This window comes from Sporothrix brasiliensis (assembly GCF_000820605.1).
Source record: "Sporothrix brasiliensis 5110 chromosome Unknown Cont20, whole genome shotgun sequence".
NCBI classification, from domain to species: Eukaryota; Fungi; Ascomycota; class Sordariomycetes; order Ophiostomatales; family Ophiostomataceae; genus Sporothrix; species Sporothrix brasiliensis.
The window spans coordinates 3,746,033-3,761,024 of record NW_024467139.1 but is presented as its reverse complement, the minus strand read 5'-3'; the positions used below and the strand labels follow the sequence as shown (position 1 = coordinate 3,761,024).

The 14,992-nt window shown below is 55.3% G+C and overlaps 6 protein-coding genes across 6 annotated transcripts; 2 read left to right on the top strand and 4 right to left on the bottom strand.

Moving 5' to 3' along the window:
* Positions 1–2,283: 2,283 nt before the first annotated feature.
* Positions 2,284–3,240, bottom strand: SPBR_07631 (uncharacterized protein; the record flags this gene model as incomplete). Its single annotated transcript, XM_040765885.1, has 1 exon — positions 2,284–3,240. The coding sequence occupies one exon, from the start codon at positions 3,238–3,240 to the stop codon at positions 2,284–2,286; it is 957 nt and encodes a 318-aa protein (XP_040616996.1).
* Positions 3,241–4,645: 1,405 nt separating this feature from the next.
* On the top strand, positions 4,646–6,428 carry SPBR_06986 (ubiquitin carboxyl-terminal hydrolase 22/27/51; the record flags this gene model as incomplete). The annotated part of the gene is made up of 4 exons (XM_040765241.1): positions 4,646–4,967; positions 5,051–5,161; positions 5,233–6,014; positions 6,093–6,428. The coding sequence occupies 4 exons, from the start codon at positions 4,646–4,648 to the stop codon at positions 6,426–6,428; spliced, it is 1,551 nt and encodes a 516-aa protein (XP_040616995.1).
* Positions 6,429–7,013: 585 nt separating this feature from the next.
* SPBR_07559 (n-6 adenine-specific DNA methyltransferase 2) lies at positions 7,014–8,059 on the bottom strand (the record flags this gene model as incomplete). Its single annotated transcript, XM_040765813.1, has 5 exons — positions 7,014–7,231; positions 7,303–7,492; positions 7,575–7,691; positions 7,776–7,971; positions 8,034–8,059. The coding sequence occupies 5 exons, from the start codon at positions 8,057–8,059 to the stop codon at positions 7,014–7,016; spliced, it is 747 nt and encodes a 248-aa protein (XP_040616994.1).
* Positions 8,060–8,674: 615 nt separating this feature from the next.
* On the bottom strand, positions 8,675–10,271 carry SPBR_07104 (NADH dehydrogenase (ubiquinone) 1 alpha subcomplex 9; the record flags this gene model as incomplete). Its single annotated transcript, XM_040765358.1, has 6 exons — positions 8,675–8,773; positions 8,857–9,496; positions 9,582–9,768; positions 9,871–9,933; positions 10,029–10,042; positions 10,132–10,271. 6 exons carry the CDS (start codon positions 10,269–10,271, stop codon positions 8,675–8,677), a joined length of 1,143 nt encoding a protein of 380 aa, XP_040616993.1.
* Positions 10,272–10,927: 656 nt separating this feature from the next.
* SPBR_07456 (26S proteasome regulatory subunit N9) lies at positions 10,928–12,079 on the top strand (the record flags this gene model as incomplete). The annotated part of the gene is made up of 1 exon (XM_040765710.1): positions 10,928–12,079. The coding sequence occupies one exon, from the start codon at positions 10,928–10,930 to the stop codon at positions 12,077–12,079; it is 1,152 nt and encodes a 383-aa protein (XP_040616992.1).
* A 620-nt stretch (positions 12,080–12,699) lies between these two features.
* SPBR_06827 (glycosylphosphatidylinositol transamidase) lies at positions 12,700–14,779 on the bottom strand (the record flags this gene model as incomplete). The annotated part of the gene is made up of 3 exons (XM_040765083.1): positions 12,700–13,179; positions 13,264–14,678; positions 14,764–14,779. The coding sequence occupies 3 exons, from the start codon at positions 14,777–14,779 to the stop codon at positions 12,700–12,702; spliced, it is 1,911 nt and encodes a 636-aa protein (XP_040616991.1).
* Positions 14,780–14,992: the final 213 nt, after the last annotated feature.

Genomic DNA, 14,992 nt, shown 5'->3' with positions numbered 1-14,992 from the left:
GTGTGCGAGAAAACGGAACGACATAAAGGGGATACTAACTTGTTCGTTGATATCTTTCTTTGCTTGCCACAATCTGGAGTAATAATACCTCGGCAACAACTCTGTTCAAATCTTGCCGGTATAGATCCTCAATCGATTCCTCAAATGACCATTCCGATGACAGACATTTGAATGTGTCCAAAGGACAGTTTGGAACAGTTGAGGCTTCTTCGTTTCTGCAAAGGCGACGTCACTGCTGCTAAAGTGCCGTGTCCCAAGCGTCATCGTAGCGTCCGCTACAACGGCTGACTGCCAGCCTTCTTTGGCCGCTTCCGCGCGCTACCGTTGCCGTCGTCTTCAATTCGTTCGCTTGGTGCATTCCTTTCGCTTCACTGACATGGGCCCACCACAACGGAATAAACGTCTTCTTCTGCTTTGCTTTCCCCGACTGTGTTCTGACACCTGGACACAAACAAAGTCCGAGCCCAGTTCGTCTTCTTTGTTGTGTGTGGCACGTCATTTGGCACGTTATTTTGACTGCATCTCATTTTCGTAACTGACCAGAGACCACCTATCGCTCTTCCCGCGGCGAGCCATCATATCTCTTCTCGACATGCATGGGTCGCTGTGCTTTTTCATCCTCGAAATATCAAATTGCCATGATCATCGTTCGGTTTGTTGCTGCAATCTTCGTTCCTTTTCCTCATGGCCGGTTTCCATGCTGTGTCTCTTCTCCGTTAAATTCGACTCCGAGCCTTCCGGAGCAGACAGGGCCTGTGACCCCATCCCGCGCGGCTGGCACTCGCCAGGCTTTGATAGCAGGATTTGGGACACTAAAAAATCCAAAACGCCGCCTCTTAGATACCTGCCCGCCCACATCGAATATGCAGAAGCGTCTTGGCAACAGATGGTCATATGAAGAACATAAAAAATGGTTCGACGTTCATATTCGTACAGAAGGCTGCACAGTGCGGTTCCATACTGTTCAGCCCTTTGGGGTCATCGACCCACTGTAATTTATGTTCCCAGCCTTTCTTACATTTTGTCGTCTAGGTCCCGCCTGCTACCGGCTCTGTTCTTTCCCTTTTTCGTCGCGGTTCTTATTCGCTCTTTCGGCGTCAGGACATTCGCGATGTCCATCCCCATTCTCTCTACATGCTGGCCTCCGAAAAAGGAAGGGTCAGCCCACACCCACCAACCGTTCTTGCCCAACCTATCCACCTCCACCGCTACCACACGCCCGCGATCATCTGCCTGCATATTTCGTCTGCCGGACTTTGCGGAAGCTACGACATGGCAAGGCAACATGCGAGGGGAAGGATGCGAATGACGTGGAGGAACAACCTGTGAGAATGACTCTTTTTTTATGGCGTAGATAAGTAGCTATATTGTGAGCATTCCCTTCGCTCTTTTCGTCCCGGTCATCGGCGATTCGGAAGGCGAGGACGGTGTATACATGACAAAAGCTTGTCACAAAATTGTCAAGTGTTACAGTCAGACGGCCGCCTCTTGTGGAATTCGGACGCTTCGTATTAACGCCACGACGTTTATTCCACATCTCGTCCACGTCTCTGCCTACCCATCTGTCATCTACAAAGCCGGCGCTAGAAAATCGAATAAAAAAAAGAAACAGTTGAGGCCGTTGAGGCCGACAAGGGGCTCTTGCTTGCTTTTATTCTTCTTTACTTCTTATTTCCTTTCTCTTTTGTCCGGCTTCTATTATCGTCTCTACACCGCTAGTACAGCTATTCGTACGACGAGACATGCTCGGAGCCCTTCGTTCGCCATACGTGCCACTTACCTGGAGTCCTGCCTCATACTACCGTGAAGGTCCCAGGGCCCATTCCTCGTTATGGAGGATTCTCCATACCTGGGGAGCTTGGTAATTGCCAGCCTTTATTTGGCCGACTCAAAGTAATCAAAAGTCGTAAAGCCCCGTTTGTTCCTTAAGCGAAATCCCGAGAAGACTGTGGTTTGGTAGGATGGCCAAGGGAATAAATACTAGGTATTTTGCTGTCTATACAAGACACCAGGTGCTTGGTATGCGATGTGTATGACTTTCTCGAGGCTGTATGTAGCTTGAGAGCAGACACTATTCACGACGACACCCTTGGCCTTAAGTTGTTTGTCGTAGGCGATGCGCATGACCACATTGCAGAGCTCACTGAAACGGATTTATATCACATAACCTAGGTGCAATGTATCATATGGTGTCATGCATCGCTTGATTCCTGGTTGCTTCAAAACACTCGGTCGTTCCTCGCCGTTGTCAATAAAATGAGAAACGAAACTGGTCTACCTGCTTCACAGTGGCGACCGCTCCCGCAAGGTCCATGTCCGCCCGTCTTGAACGACCCTGCCCTCGTCCTCCAGCTTCTGCAAGATCTGGACAAGGCCACGCTCGGCGGCTGGATATAGGTCTCTGCGAACATCGGCATAGATGACCTCGACCAGCTCCATAGCCGTCCATGACGAGGGAGGTTTTCCGTCTGTCGTTGGAGACGCTGCTGCCGAGGATGTAGACGACGCTGCGGCTACCTTGTCAGGCGACCGCAGCAGCCGCACAACCTGGTCCTCGCGCTGCTGGCGGTGCTCAATGTACTCGGTGATCTTGGCCGGCCCGTCTTCCACCACGGGGCCGTGTCCAGGGTAGAGCCGGTTGGGAGTGGCAGCGGCGGAACCCCGCTTTTCCGAGTACAGCGCCCGCATCCGCGCCAGGCTTTGCAGGTAGACGGCCAGGTCCTCAAACACGGCCGTGCCCTGTCCCAGCACATTGTCGCCTGCAAAGAGCGACCCCTCCTCCTCAAGCACAAACGCCATGTGGTCTGTTGTGTGGCCAGGCGTGTGCACAGCGCGCAGTGTGGCGCCTTCGACGTAGAACGCCTGGCCCTCGACAATGTCAAGCACCTCCTGGCCCGGGGGGCCCGCGCCTAACCGGCCGCTCTCCAGCTGGCTCTGGTAGATGGCCGCGCCAGGCACCAACTTGCGCACTTGACTGATGCCGCCGACATGGTCTGGGTGCCAATGCGTGATGACGGCAGCGGACAGTGTGGCGCTCTCCTGGGCCAGCGTGCGTTCCAGTGCGTCGGCCCACGCGGGCACGCCCTCGGCCGTGTCAATGAGCAGCCGTTCGCGGCCGGTACCAACGATGTAGGTGTTAGTTCCCTGCAAGGTGAACTTGCCAGGGTTACCGCCGAGAATGCGGATGCAGGCCGGGCTAAGGCGCTCGACTTCGGGGAGCGCAACGAGCTGGGAGGCCATTCTGAAGCGGGTGGAACGAGACGGAGGGTGCAATGCTTGTAGTCGCCTCGCAGACGGTGGCCGGGAAGAAAACGATGTAGCCAATGGATGGAATGCTCGGTTAGACAGTGCTCGCGGACAAAACAGTCTCGATCGGAGCTGAGACGATGGCCGACAGCAGGGCACGCGGGGTCGCAGACTGGACCACATTCAACTTTGAAATGTGTATGCTCCTGTGCGATATTCTCTATCTTTGTACTCGTTTCTCCCCTCGCAATCCGCCTTTGTGAGCCGTAAACGCTTGCTGTCGTGGAACGTCGTGATCTTCTCCGCAATCCGCTCAGCTCTTACATCATGGGGGTTGCTTCCTCTGTAAAGCCGAGGCTGCAGGTCCCCTTGACCACTAATTGGCAGTTGCCATCCTGCCGCCTGCCAATGGCGCAATGGGAGGGCGGCTCGGCGGGCATCAGGAACCCCCCTGTTTAGCGGCCGGCCGCTAGTAAAAGCGATAAGCCCCAAAGATCAGGTGCCGATAAGGATCCTGTGAGCGGGCGGTAACGGCCAGAATATACGCCCTTGGCTGCTCGGACGAAGCCTGTCCAGCTCGCGTGAAGTAAGATGCATCAGTACACAGTTAAGAGGGAAAGCATAAGGCAAGAACGTCATCGTTATGAAGACCTTCCACGATCGTGCCCCTGTTCAGCTCGGAACGCTGCAAAATACCCAGGTTGCCACCCTTCTCTGGAAGCTGTAGCCAATCAGGGCACAGAGTAGTGCTCCTAGACGTCCCCACCTGCCATTAAAAAGCAGCATTGAAACACCCACGCACGCGATGGGGAAAGGCTGCACAAAGGGCGCCAGCAGGGGCACATCGACCGACAACTTGCAGGAGGCGGCGACAAAGACTGCACGAGAGCATCCTTGATCACCACCACCGCCTCATGGTGACGCGCATGCGACAGGATCGACAACGAAAGGACACACGTAAGAGCACGACGAACGGAAAATTAACGACAGAGGAAACGTTGGGCGGTTTTGAGGCCGGTTGTTCTCAGTTGGTGGCATCTGCAGGATCATTTTGCTGGGCGAAATCCATCGACCAAGCATAGCTGCGAACGATACGAACAGAATATTGTACGAAGACGTGCGATTCGAACCCAAATTCCGGTGTTTCCGGTGGTCCACGGCATGTACCGAATTGTCTTTGATACCCTCTCGACACACCAAACAAACCAAACAAACCGACGATTGCCACCGATCTCGAGTCCTGACAAGGTTCTCTTCCCAGCGGACGTCTCGACGACGTCTCAACAATCCGTTCCATCTCCTCCCTCATACTGCCTGGTAATTTAGGTCCGCCAGGCGCTCATTTTACCCCGGGGCTGTGAGAATCGCTGATACAATACAAATACGCACAACGCCCAGCATGGCGGCACGACCAACCACACCGTCGTCACCCAAGACGATCAAGATCAAGGCACCGGTGCCGGGCATGCCCCTATACGGCTGTGAACACGTGCAGCAGCTGTTCTCGCAGGGCCAGGACACGATCAACACGTCCATTTTTCATTATAAAATCATCCTACGCAAAATCTTCGACCAGCCGCCAATTGTTCCCCAGACGTCCAAGTCTGCAGACGGCCAACCAATCACGAACCTGACACCCAACTACCTGTGTTTGCAATGCCCGACAACGCTGGTGCCGGAGGACATTGGCAAGCATGGCAAGAAAAAGAGCCATCGATTTTGTATGTGACATGGGACAAGGAGAGAGAATGGGGAATTAAGACGAGCGCCAGGGACATCGCTAACCCCAACTCACCTCGTCCAGACGTCGAATCACGATGCGGCACCCTGTACTGCCACATGTGCGACGATTTCGTGTACGACCCAACATTGGAGGAGCTTCGGCTGCGCAAGATAGGCACCGGCTCATTCTCGAGTATGTGCTGAACAAATAGGAGGCCCGCACGCCGCGTTGACAACAACAGAATGCCACTAACAATACCGAAGCAAACCGCAAGCGGAAGCATGACGAGCTGTTCTCGGACTCGCTCAAGGACGACCCCAGATACATTGCCTCCAACACGACTCTTGCGTCGTGCCGGGCCAGCGGTCTGCGTGGCATCTACAATGCCGGCGCTACCTGCTACCAGAATGTGATTATGCAGTGTTTCTTGCACAACCCGCTCCTGCGCAACTTTTATCTGTCCGACGGCCACCAGAGCTCGCTGTGCGAGTCGCCACACTGCCTCAGCTGCGCCATGGACGACGTGTTTCAAGAGTTTTACGGCCAGGAAACAACCAACGGCTACACGGCAGCCAATATCTTGTCGAGCTTCTGGATCTCCGAGAAGAAGGCGTTTGCCAACCTCGTGACCACCAGGGAGCAAGATGCGCACGAGTTCTTTCAGTTCCTGGCCGAAGAGCTGCACGAGCGCAACGGGGACGGCAAGAAACCCGAGCACGGGAGCGAGCATTCGTGCACGTGCATCATCCACCAGACGTTCTACGGCAAACTGCAGAGCACGACGACGTGTCAGCAGTGCAACGGCGTGACGAACCAGGTGCAGTCGTTCTTGGATCTGAGCCTGGGAGTCGACAACATGAAGCGGTCCAAGAAGGCGCAGGCCGGTTCCGGTGCAAACAAACTCACGCTGCAACAGTGCCTCGACGAGGAGTACATCAAGTCGGACAAGTGCGAGTACCGCTGTCACAAGTGCCACTCGACGCGGCAAGCGCGCCGCCACACGTCCATCAAGTCGTTGCCCAATGTGCTGTCCATTCAACTTAAAGTATGTGCTGTGGTTCGGTTTTTTTTTTTTTTTTGTCCACACGCTGCTTCCTTACCCCCATACAGCTAACACACCAAGCGCTTTGAGTATAAGCAGGGTCGCCACGACAAGGCTGTCAAGGTCGACACACCCGTCGAGTTCCCACTGCAGCTTAACATGTTGCCGTACACCAACCGCAGCCGTGGCAACCAGGATAGTCGCGAAAGCTACGAGCTCAACCGGTCGTGCATGTACGACCTGCTAAGCGTCGTCGTGCATGTCGGTGAGATCGACACGGGCCACTACGTGTCCTACTGCCGCGTGGGCGACCAGTGGTTCGCTTTCAACGACCACCGCGTCGAGCTGGCGTCCAACTCCGAGGTCCTGGGCGCCAAGGCGTACCTCCTCTTCTACATCATCCGCTCTCTAGCTTAAAATGCGAGAGTGAGTGATGAACAAAAGGGTTGTATTCGCCTTTTTAACGATGAACAAGAACAAGATTGCTTTTATATTCCTTGCGCTGCTCGTCCGCTTCGTCTCTTTTTGCTCTTTTTCACTCTCTTCTTCCACCCTACTTGCGTCTGGGACCAGTCACGGCGTCGTCTCTGTTTTGTATGCGCGTGTATGTTTTATATACGCCGCAGTTTGTCGATTCTTGTGGTACTCGCCGTTCTTTTTTTACTGTGTACTGTCTAGTACTTCATTTATCTTCGGTATTGTTTTCCAGCATCCCGGTTTGCATGGACGGGGAAACGAGATGGTGAAAGGGGGAGGGTTTGGTTTCTTGCCCGTGGCACATTCAGAACAAAGGTCAGATAGGTAATGGATTGCACCTTTGTCTAATGGAACAGAAGATGGAACAAGAACAGTCCAGGCATTAGTCGGCGCCCTGAAATATAGACCTTGTATTTTTTTGTTCTTTTTTTATATCATTTATGATTTGCGCGACGAGAAAGTACGTGAAACTTGAAACCTGAGACGCGAAACAAAAGCACTCCGATCACAACGCCTCCAACTGAACTACGCATCCCGGAACTTCCAGTCGGCACATTCAAAGTTGGCGTACGACAAGAACTCGTTGCTTAGTCCGTTCGAGTGTTGCGGCAAGAATGTCGTAATCCGCACGCCCTGCGCCTTGTACAGCTTGGTCGTGATCAGCTCGGCCATGCGCTCGCCAGTACACGAAATAATACGCGTCTTCGGGCCGGGCTTGCCGATCCAGCGCAACGTCAGGGCGGCTGACATGTTAGTGAGTGATCACAGCACAGATATATCCACAGCAGCCAAAACGGAAACCGACACGGCTTACTCTTTGTCTGGCAGTCTTCACTGAGAAACGGCGGGTCGCAGATGAGGCGATCGGCCGTGCCACGAAGGGCCGCTGGCAGATTTGTGGGCTCATTAAAGTCGTAAAAGATGAACTCGTCTCCAAAGACGGCAAAACGCTTGTCGTGCTCGAGGAGCAGCATCCGTGGCCGGGACTCGGCCGAGATAGTTTTCTGGGTTGTCAATACATGTAACGGCGAGCAAACCAAGGAGATACATGGGACAAGGAAAAGCGTAAAAAAGAATTAAACATACGGCAATGTTCTTAAGCATAATAAAGACGCTCGGTGTAGAGACGACGACAATAAGAGAAGAGGCATCGGTGCCGTCTAGCAGCTGCCGCGCCAGGACAGTGGCTGTTTCATCCGAGTACTAAAGGGGTCAGCGATCAAGTCCTAGGATGGGCACAAAAGGCATAATATGAGAAACAAGGGCCAGTCAACAAGGTGGACGCACCCAAAACTGAGACTCGTTCCAGTCTTCGGTGAATGAGGCCATGGTGAGATCCGGGAGGGCTGCCTCGGCATCTGCCGCCGCCTTGGCCTTGGAGGCGGCCTCTGCAACCGCTTGCAAGTCGGCAAACCGCTTCTCGCGCTCATCACGCTCCTTGTAGAAGTCCTTAAGGGCGCCGATGGTGGACGACGAGAGAGTCCTGAAAAGTCAGCAAGTGTTAAAAAATCTTGAAGAAAGAAGGCGAAACACTCGCCAACTTACAGCTCGTCATCACTGTCGGAGCCCATCGTGCAGACGGTCTTGTGTACGGTGTGTATTGGTTTCTCAAAAAAAAAAAAATGACCGGGTTGAATATACGCAGCCTTCGTCATACGTTGGTCGTTGAGTTATGTGTCGCTTTTTGCTGTCAGCCGTGTCCCGTGTAAGACAAGACCGTTTTTGGGCAGATGCGTGCCAAGGCTGACAAGCGCCAAATTTTTCAATGCGCAGCGACGCCACCACCATTAGGGCCCAATCGTACCAAAACGACACCTATTGCAGGGCCAGTCAAAGTGTACGACATTTTGTACTGATATTTACAGCCATTTAAAAGAGCATACTAACGAGATTTGGCATGTCTTGCTATACCATTTAAATAAAGCAAACGATGCATTTCTGTCATCATTGTCGATTCTTTCTTTTCTTTTTTTGTTACGTTTTACTTTTTACACTTTTCATTTTCACTTCAACCTGTCAAAGCAGTCTTGATGAACCTCCATTTTCGCATCCAATATTCTGAATTATGGTTGCTTGCGTCTTGGTTGTCAAATATATACACTGCCCCGTCCAGCCAACTGAGAAAAACAAAAGAAAACAATGCTCGTCAGCTCTAGATCTCACACCAAGCACTCCGGGACGCCCATCTACTGGTCGTCCACGACGTGCAGGTACTTTCTGTCCTCCCGCTTCTCGCGCTCTGTTGTTGGCGGTAGGTCGTAGTACGAGGAGCTGCGGTATCCTTGCTGTTATGATCGTTAGAAATTTGAGGCAGGTAGGGCTGGGGGAAGCAGGGAAAAGAGCAAGGAAAGCGACTAGGAGTGCTTACCAGGTAGTGGTAGGTAAAGTCGGCAATCTCGCCCGGCTTCTCAATGCCCAGGTCCTTGAACGTCTTGGCCGTCTCGTCAATCGTCTGATCAATAAACTCCCGCTCAACATCCTCGCCCGACAGCACCGGCCACCATAGTAGTTTGTTTAGTAGTGTCGCCGCCGGCTTCAGCAGCGCCTTGGGCACGTTGATATGTTGCCGCTTCTTGTAGATTTCGCGGTCCACAAGCTCGGCCAGCTCGGCTGTCGAGTAGTTCTTGGGGCCGTACAGCTCAAACGTCTGGCCCGCCGTGGTGTCGTCGTACAGCATCTTCTCCAGCGCCTGGCCCACGTCAATGACGTGCACCGGCCAGTAGCGCTCTTGCATGTTGTTCGACGTCAGGACATTGTACACGCCCGCCAGCCGCAGCAGAAGGTTGTCCTCGAAACCGAACATGGGCGCCGGGCGCACAATCGTCGTCTCGGGGAAGATGGCGCGCGCTACTGCCTCGCCGCGGCCCTTGGTTGCGTAGAACTCCGATGGCGACGTCGGGTCCGCGTTGTACGACGACACGTGGATGAACCGGTCAACGTCGTACTTGGCCACCGCCTCGGCAATGCGCTCCGTTCCCTCGACATGGACATCCTCAAGGGAGAAGTTCCTGCAGGTGGGCTTGTATCAGTATGGGAAGGGGGGCGGCGGCGGTCGAGATCTGAACGATAATAACATTGCATCGATGAACTTACTTGGTTGGGTAGTTCCGGCCGATGAGGTTGTAGACAACGTCCGAGTGCCGGACGCTCTCCTCAATCGACGCCGTGTTCCGCAGGTCGAACTCCGTGAACACAATCCGGCCAAGATCGCCCGTCACCTTCAAGTGCCGCTTGGTCATCTCCTCGCGGAAGGGGATGACGACCGTGCAGCCTTGCCGAGCTGTACACAACAACAAACGCCCTGGTCAGCACACTCCGTCCTTTCTTCGGCCCTCCTTTCGTCCTCCATTGCCAATGCTGCCGGGGATATTAAAAGACGCACCAAGCCGGTTCACAATATAGCGACCGAGGGCGCCCGTGGCACCGAACACCGTGGCCGTGTGGCCTGTTGCAGTCAGTTAGCATTTCCAGTTACGACTGTCGTAGAAGCTTCGTAGTTGCATGAATCGAAGGGAAGATGGCTATCGGCAATGTGTGTACCTCCAAGGGAAGATCTGTAAACGGTGGAAGGGACAGAATTAGCTATGATCTCCACGGTCCAAAGTATCCATCCCATTGCCGCGTTGAAGCAGTCTGTACATACCTTCCACCCTGCACCCGGATGATGGGCTTGCCGGTGCGTGTGATTGTGACGTCCGAAATCGCACGGCGCTGCTGCTGCTGCAGGACGGTCCGGGCCATCTTCTGCGACGACCGCACGGCGGTAGCCGGAAGGGACGACATGGTGTGAGGAAGGGGGCCCCGAGGCGACAAATGCGGCGCAAGTCGGTAAGGGATCGGGGTCGTAGAAGCGCAAAGGCGGCGGTTGCGTGTCAATTGGCTCGTTTGGCGAGCTGGCCCAGCATCCGTTGAACACGACGTTTTCGGCTGTTGCTATTTTGCGTGGGTCGAAAACGAAGCGAAAGTAATGTTCGGGATCCCATTGGCGGATTTGGCAGACGGGCGGTCGCTTCCAGCTCCACACGTGACGATTCACGCGCTGTAGCCGCAATTCTGTTAGCGGGGCGAATCCCCTGGAATGGCAGATTGGAGTAGGCCCGGAGAAACTGATTTTGCGAGCTTTGGCGCCAGTCTGGCAGGTGCAATTGGAGACGACTCCAGCAGGCTGCATTCGAGCCGCGTCTTTCGGAGGGAAGTGGCGGAAAGGTGAGCTGGGAAGGAAGCTCCAGCCAACTGGTGACCACCTTGAATGCCTCCAAACATCACAGCACCAATACAACCAACCACCACCAAAAACAGCAACGAAGTCATAGAAGCATCGGCTCGTCGACGATACCGCACGACCTCCCGACACGGCGACCCTTACGACGGCCAATTGCGTTTCACTTTTTCCTTATCCTCTTCGGTACCATCATCACAAACAGCACACAGCTGCCACCATGAGCGCAGAGGCGTTGACCGACTTCCTCGACGAGCAGCGCGATGCGGCGCCGGCCGAGCTGCAGGGCGCCATCCTCGAGATCGAAAACCTGTGGGAGCGGAAGCTGTGGCACCAGCTGACCGATGCGTTGCTGGTGGTGTTCAACGACGAGCAGAGCGAAGACCTGCGGCTGCCTTTTTTCAAGGTGTTTGTGCTCAAGTTCGCCGACAAGATCAACCAGCTCAAGTTTGTCGACCTCGCATTGAAGGCCGCCGAGTCATGTAAGGACGACAACGAGCGGTTGGCCTTCCTCGAGTCCGTCACCAAGCGGGTCGACCACGAGGACTCGCAGGACGCCTTTGTGTTTGCCACCATTGCCGTGGCGCGGGTCAAGCTGTCGCTGCGCGACTTTGACGGCGCCCGCAGCGACCTCGACAAGGCCGAGCGCGTGCTGGACACGTTTGACGCCGTCGAGAATATTGTGCACGCCGCCTTCTACGACACCAGCTCACTCTACTACCAGGCCAAGCTCGACTTTGCCCTCTACTACCGCAACGCCCTGCTCTACCTGGCCTGCGTCGACGTGGCCTCGCTCGACGCCGACGACCGCCACGACCGCGCCTACAAGCTGAGCTTGGCTGCCCTCGTGTCCTCCAGCATCTACAACTTTGGCGAGCTGCTGCTGCACCCCATTCTCGACGCCCTGACCACCGAGGACGAGGACGACGCCTGGCTGCGCGAGCTGCTTTTTGCTTACAACCGCGGCGACCTGCGCGCCTACGAGCGCCTGTCCGAGCACATTGCCGGCAACTCCCTGCTGAACAAGCACAGCGGACAGCTGCGCCAGAAGATTTACCTGGCCGCGCTGACCGAGGCCGTCTTCCGCCGCCCGCCGCACCAGCGCTCCATGACGTTCGCCACCATTGCGCAGGAGACCAACGTGCAGCCCGATGAGATTGAGCACCTGGTGATGAAGGCGCTGAGCTTGGGCCTGCTGCGCGGCACCATTGACCAGGTCGACGAGGTAGCGCACATCAACTGGGTGCAGCCTAAGGTGCTGGATATGAAGCAGATCGACAACATGCGGCAGCGGTTAGGAGAATGGGGTACCAGCGTCAACCAGCTCGGAAATTGGATCGAGCAGGTGGGCCAGGACGTCTGGGCGGCATGAGGCCATGGCGACTGGTGTAATCGAGCATAGAATAGAACGAGTATGTGGAAACGAGATTACGGCGGACAGGGTCGGTCAAGGGCGTTTTAATGGCCTTTTCTGCAACATATCCACATTCATGTAAAGTAGCCAAACCAAAAGACAAAAACATTCAAACATTTGCAGAAGCGGGCACTTGTATGTATTGCGAGTATATACGATGAAAACGAGCTCGGGGGCTCACATATATGTCTATCCAAGTATATAATTTTATCTCATCCTTACTTATTTTACAATACGAAATTTCCAATGTAGTTCCTCTGAAAAATATTCGAGGTGATTATTTGAAAGGTACATTAGGTTTATTTACAAAACTGACAAAACATCCGCGAACGCTACCCAAGCAAATAAAAGTGTTACGTGTCAAGACGTACAACATGCAGTCCAGTTTTTCTAAAAGACAAAAACGCCTTACTTCCTTTCCCATCAACCATGACAGAGAGGATACAATTATGGCCAGCCACCTTACCACAGATCGTTCTTGGATGATGGCCTTCTCTCTCTAGAAAAGCTAGTGCCGTGCATCGTACGTACGTCGACAGATCACCATACATGGAATCTATAATTATGTTCTCCGCCAATTAGGAGCTCGCCGAAGCTGCAGCTGGCCGTCCCAGCACAAGAACCGACCCAGCCAGCCACGCCGGCCACCACACGCACCACAACACCACGGCCGTGTACATGCCCCAGACGTCCCACCCAAAAGCCGCCAGGCGGAGCGCCTCGGCGACGTCCAGCTTCCACACCGCACAGCAAGCAACCAGGACGCCGGGCGGGGACACGATGTTGAGCAGTGCGGTCGCGAGCCAGCGCATAACAGCGCTGTTGGGCGCCGGGCGCATAAAGGTCAGCGGGCTTGCCAGCAGGCCAACCAGGAAGGCGAGCGAAAAATTGAGGGTGGCAAGCGACGACAAGAACATGCCAAGCAGCAGTAGGGAAAACGACTTGATAAGGTCGTACTGCTGGGCCGTGGCGCGGTAGTAGCTGGTCAGAACGCCGGAGATGACGTGAGGAAGGACAGCGTTGGTCACAGAAAAGCCGATAAATATAGGCGTAAGAAGCTGTGACGTTGTTAGCAACGATTACGCAGCACTTATATAATAAAAACGAAGACGAAAAAATAAAGCCTAGTCAACTCAACTCACCCAAGCGGAGACATGGTTAAATAGGTAGAGAGGGGCCATGCCGAGTGCCTGGCAAAGGGTGACAACAGCCAGGGGGAGGAACAGATCGCGCTCCTCGGCGATGCCGTTGCCACTCGACGTCGACACGGCAGCCGTCTCGGACGTAGCCTTGGACTTCTTCTCTTGGGCGCCTGCGGCGGTCCCCTGTTTCGACACGGCCTGTCCACTGCGTACCCAAAGAGCAATGGCCATAATCGTAAAGTTGGCGGCCAGCAGCATGGCACTCGGCAGGTAGGTGCCAATGCTTACAAAGCGCTCGCGGCCCATCAGCAGGTAAAAGAAGAAGCTCTGGTGCAGATGCTCCAGCAGGTTGTTGAGACTGCGGAACGTGCCCTCGAGGATACGGCCCATGGCCATCTCGTCGTGCTGCCAGCCGGATATGACCACGTTGCCCTCGGGCGTCACCGCCGTCGCCGTGTACGGCTGGAGCGTGATGGCGTCCACGTGGTACGCCATGAACGCGCTGTGTGCACCCGTGGCGGCGCCCAGGCCCTGGCGCAGCATGCCACGCAGCATCGTGCGCAGGCGGTCCGCGTAGCCGTCGTCGTGGCGCCACATCTCCTGCAGCGACACGCCGGTGCCCATCTGGCCGCCGGCAATGTTGACAACCGAGTTGATCAGGTCCAGGTTCGGCAGCTGGCCGTTGACGCCGTCATAAACAATGTGCACGGCCGTGAAGCGGCTGCTGCCGTTGCCGTCGTTATCGGCAGGGTCGGCCTTGGTGTAGTCGAGTGCCATGGCGCCCTGCAGCGCGCCCGACTTGCGGGGCAGAGGGCTGACATAGCGACCATCGTGGGCGTCGTGGTAAGCGTCGACCCAGGCTTGCGGTCCCGTGAGACTGTCGGGCGGGAACAAGAAGATAATGTCCTTGGACCACAGCGACCAGCGGCGGAAGTAGCGCGCCAGGGCCAGCGCGAGTGCCACGCCGTGCGGGTTGGGCACGTCGTGGATGCTGAGCCAGGGGCTGACAAGGACGAGGGCCTCCGTGGCGTCACCGCGCGGGGCCTGGAGAATGGCATAGAGGTTCTCGCCGGCAAACGTCTCGCCCGCAGAGCGGTAGGTGTAGTTCTGGCGGCCAACTTTCAGGCCGGCGGACGCAAGGATGGGCTCGAGGTGGTCGTTGATGGCCGTATTGGACTGGCCGAGCAGCCCGTTAACCTCGTGTTTGTAGGCGCGGAAAACGTGCTGGTCGCTTCCGCCAAAGTAGGTGTGCACTTGGCCCGGCAGCAGGGCATTTTCGGAGATGTAGGTCCGCCGAGAGTAGGAGTCAAGGGGCAGCACAAGCAGCGAGGCGACACCGACCAGGATGCAGAGCAGCGAGAGGTATGGAGGCAGCTTGAGAAGCCGCGGGTCGCGTCGGAAGCGGACAAGGGACGCTGAAGAGTCAGTACGTGGCGGGGACCAGAAAGTATCGACAAGTATCGACGTTTGTCCCAAGTGTGTGGAGGGCATCCAACTCACATATTAAGCTGGGCATCGTGGGCGACAGCACAGTGACGACGACATGCGCATGGCGAGCGAGAAAGGTGCAAGAAAGTGAAGCTCTTGGCGAGTCACGAACAGCTGTGCTATACTAGTTTTAGCGCGTCCAGGAACAGGCCCCCCCCTATTCGCTGCCGAAGCCCCACACCCAATTAACGGGTAGAAGCATAAAAGCGCCACAGCGCTCCTTCCAATTCGGGTAGCCATT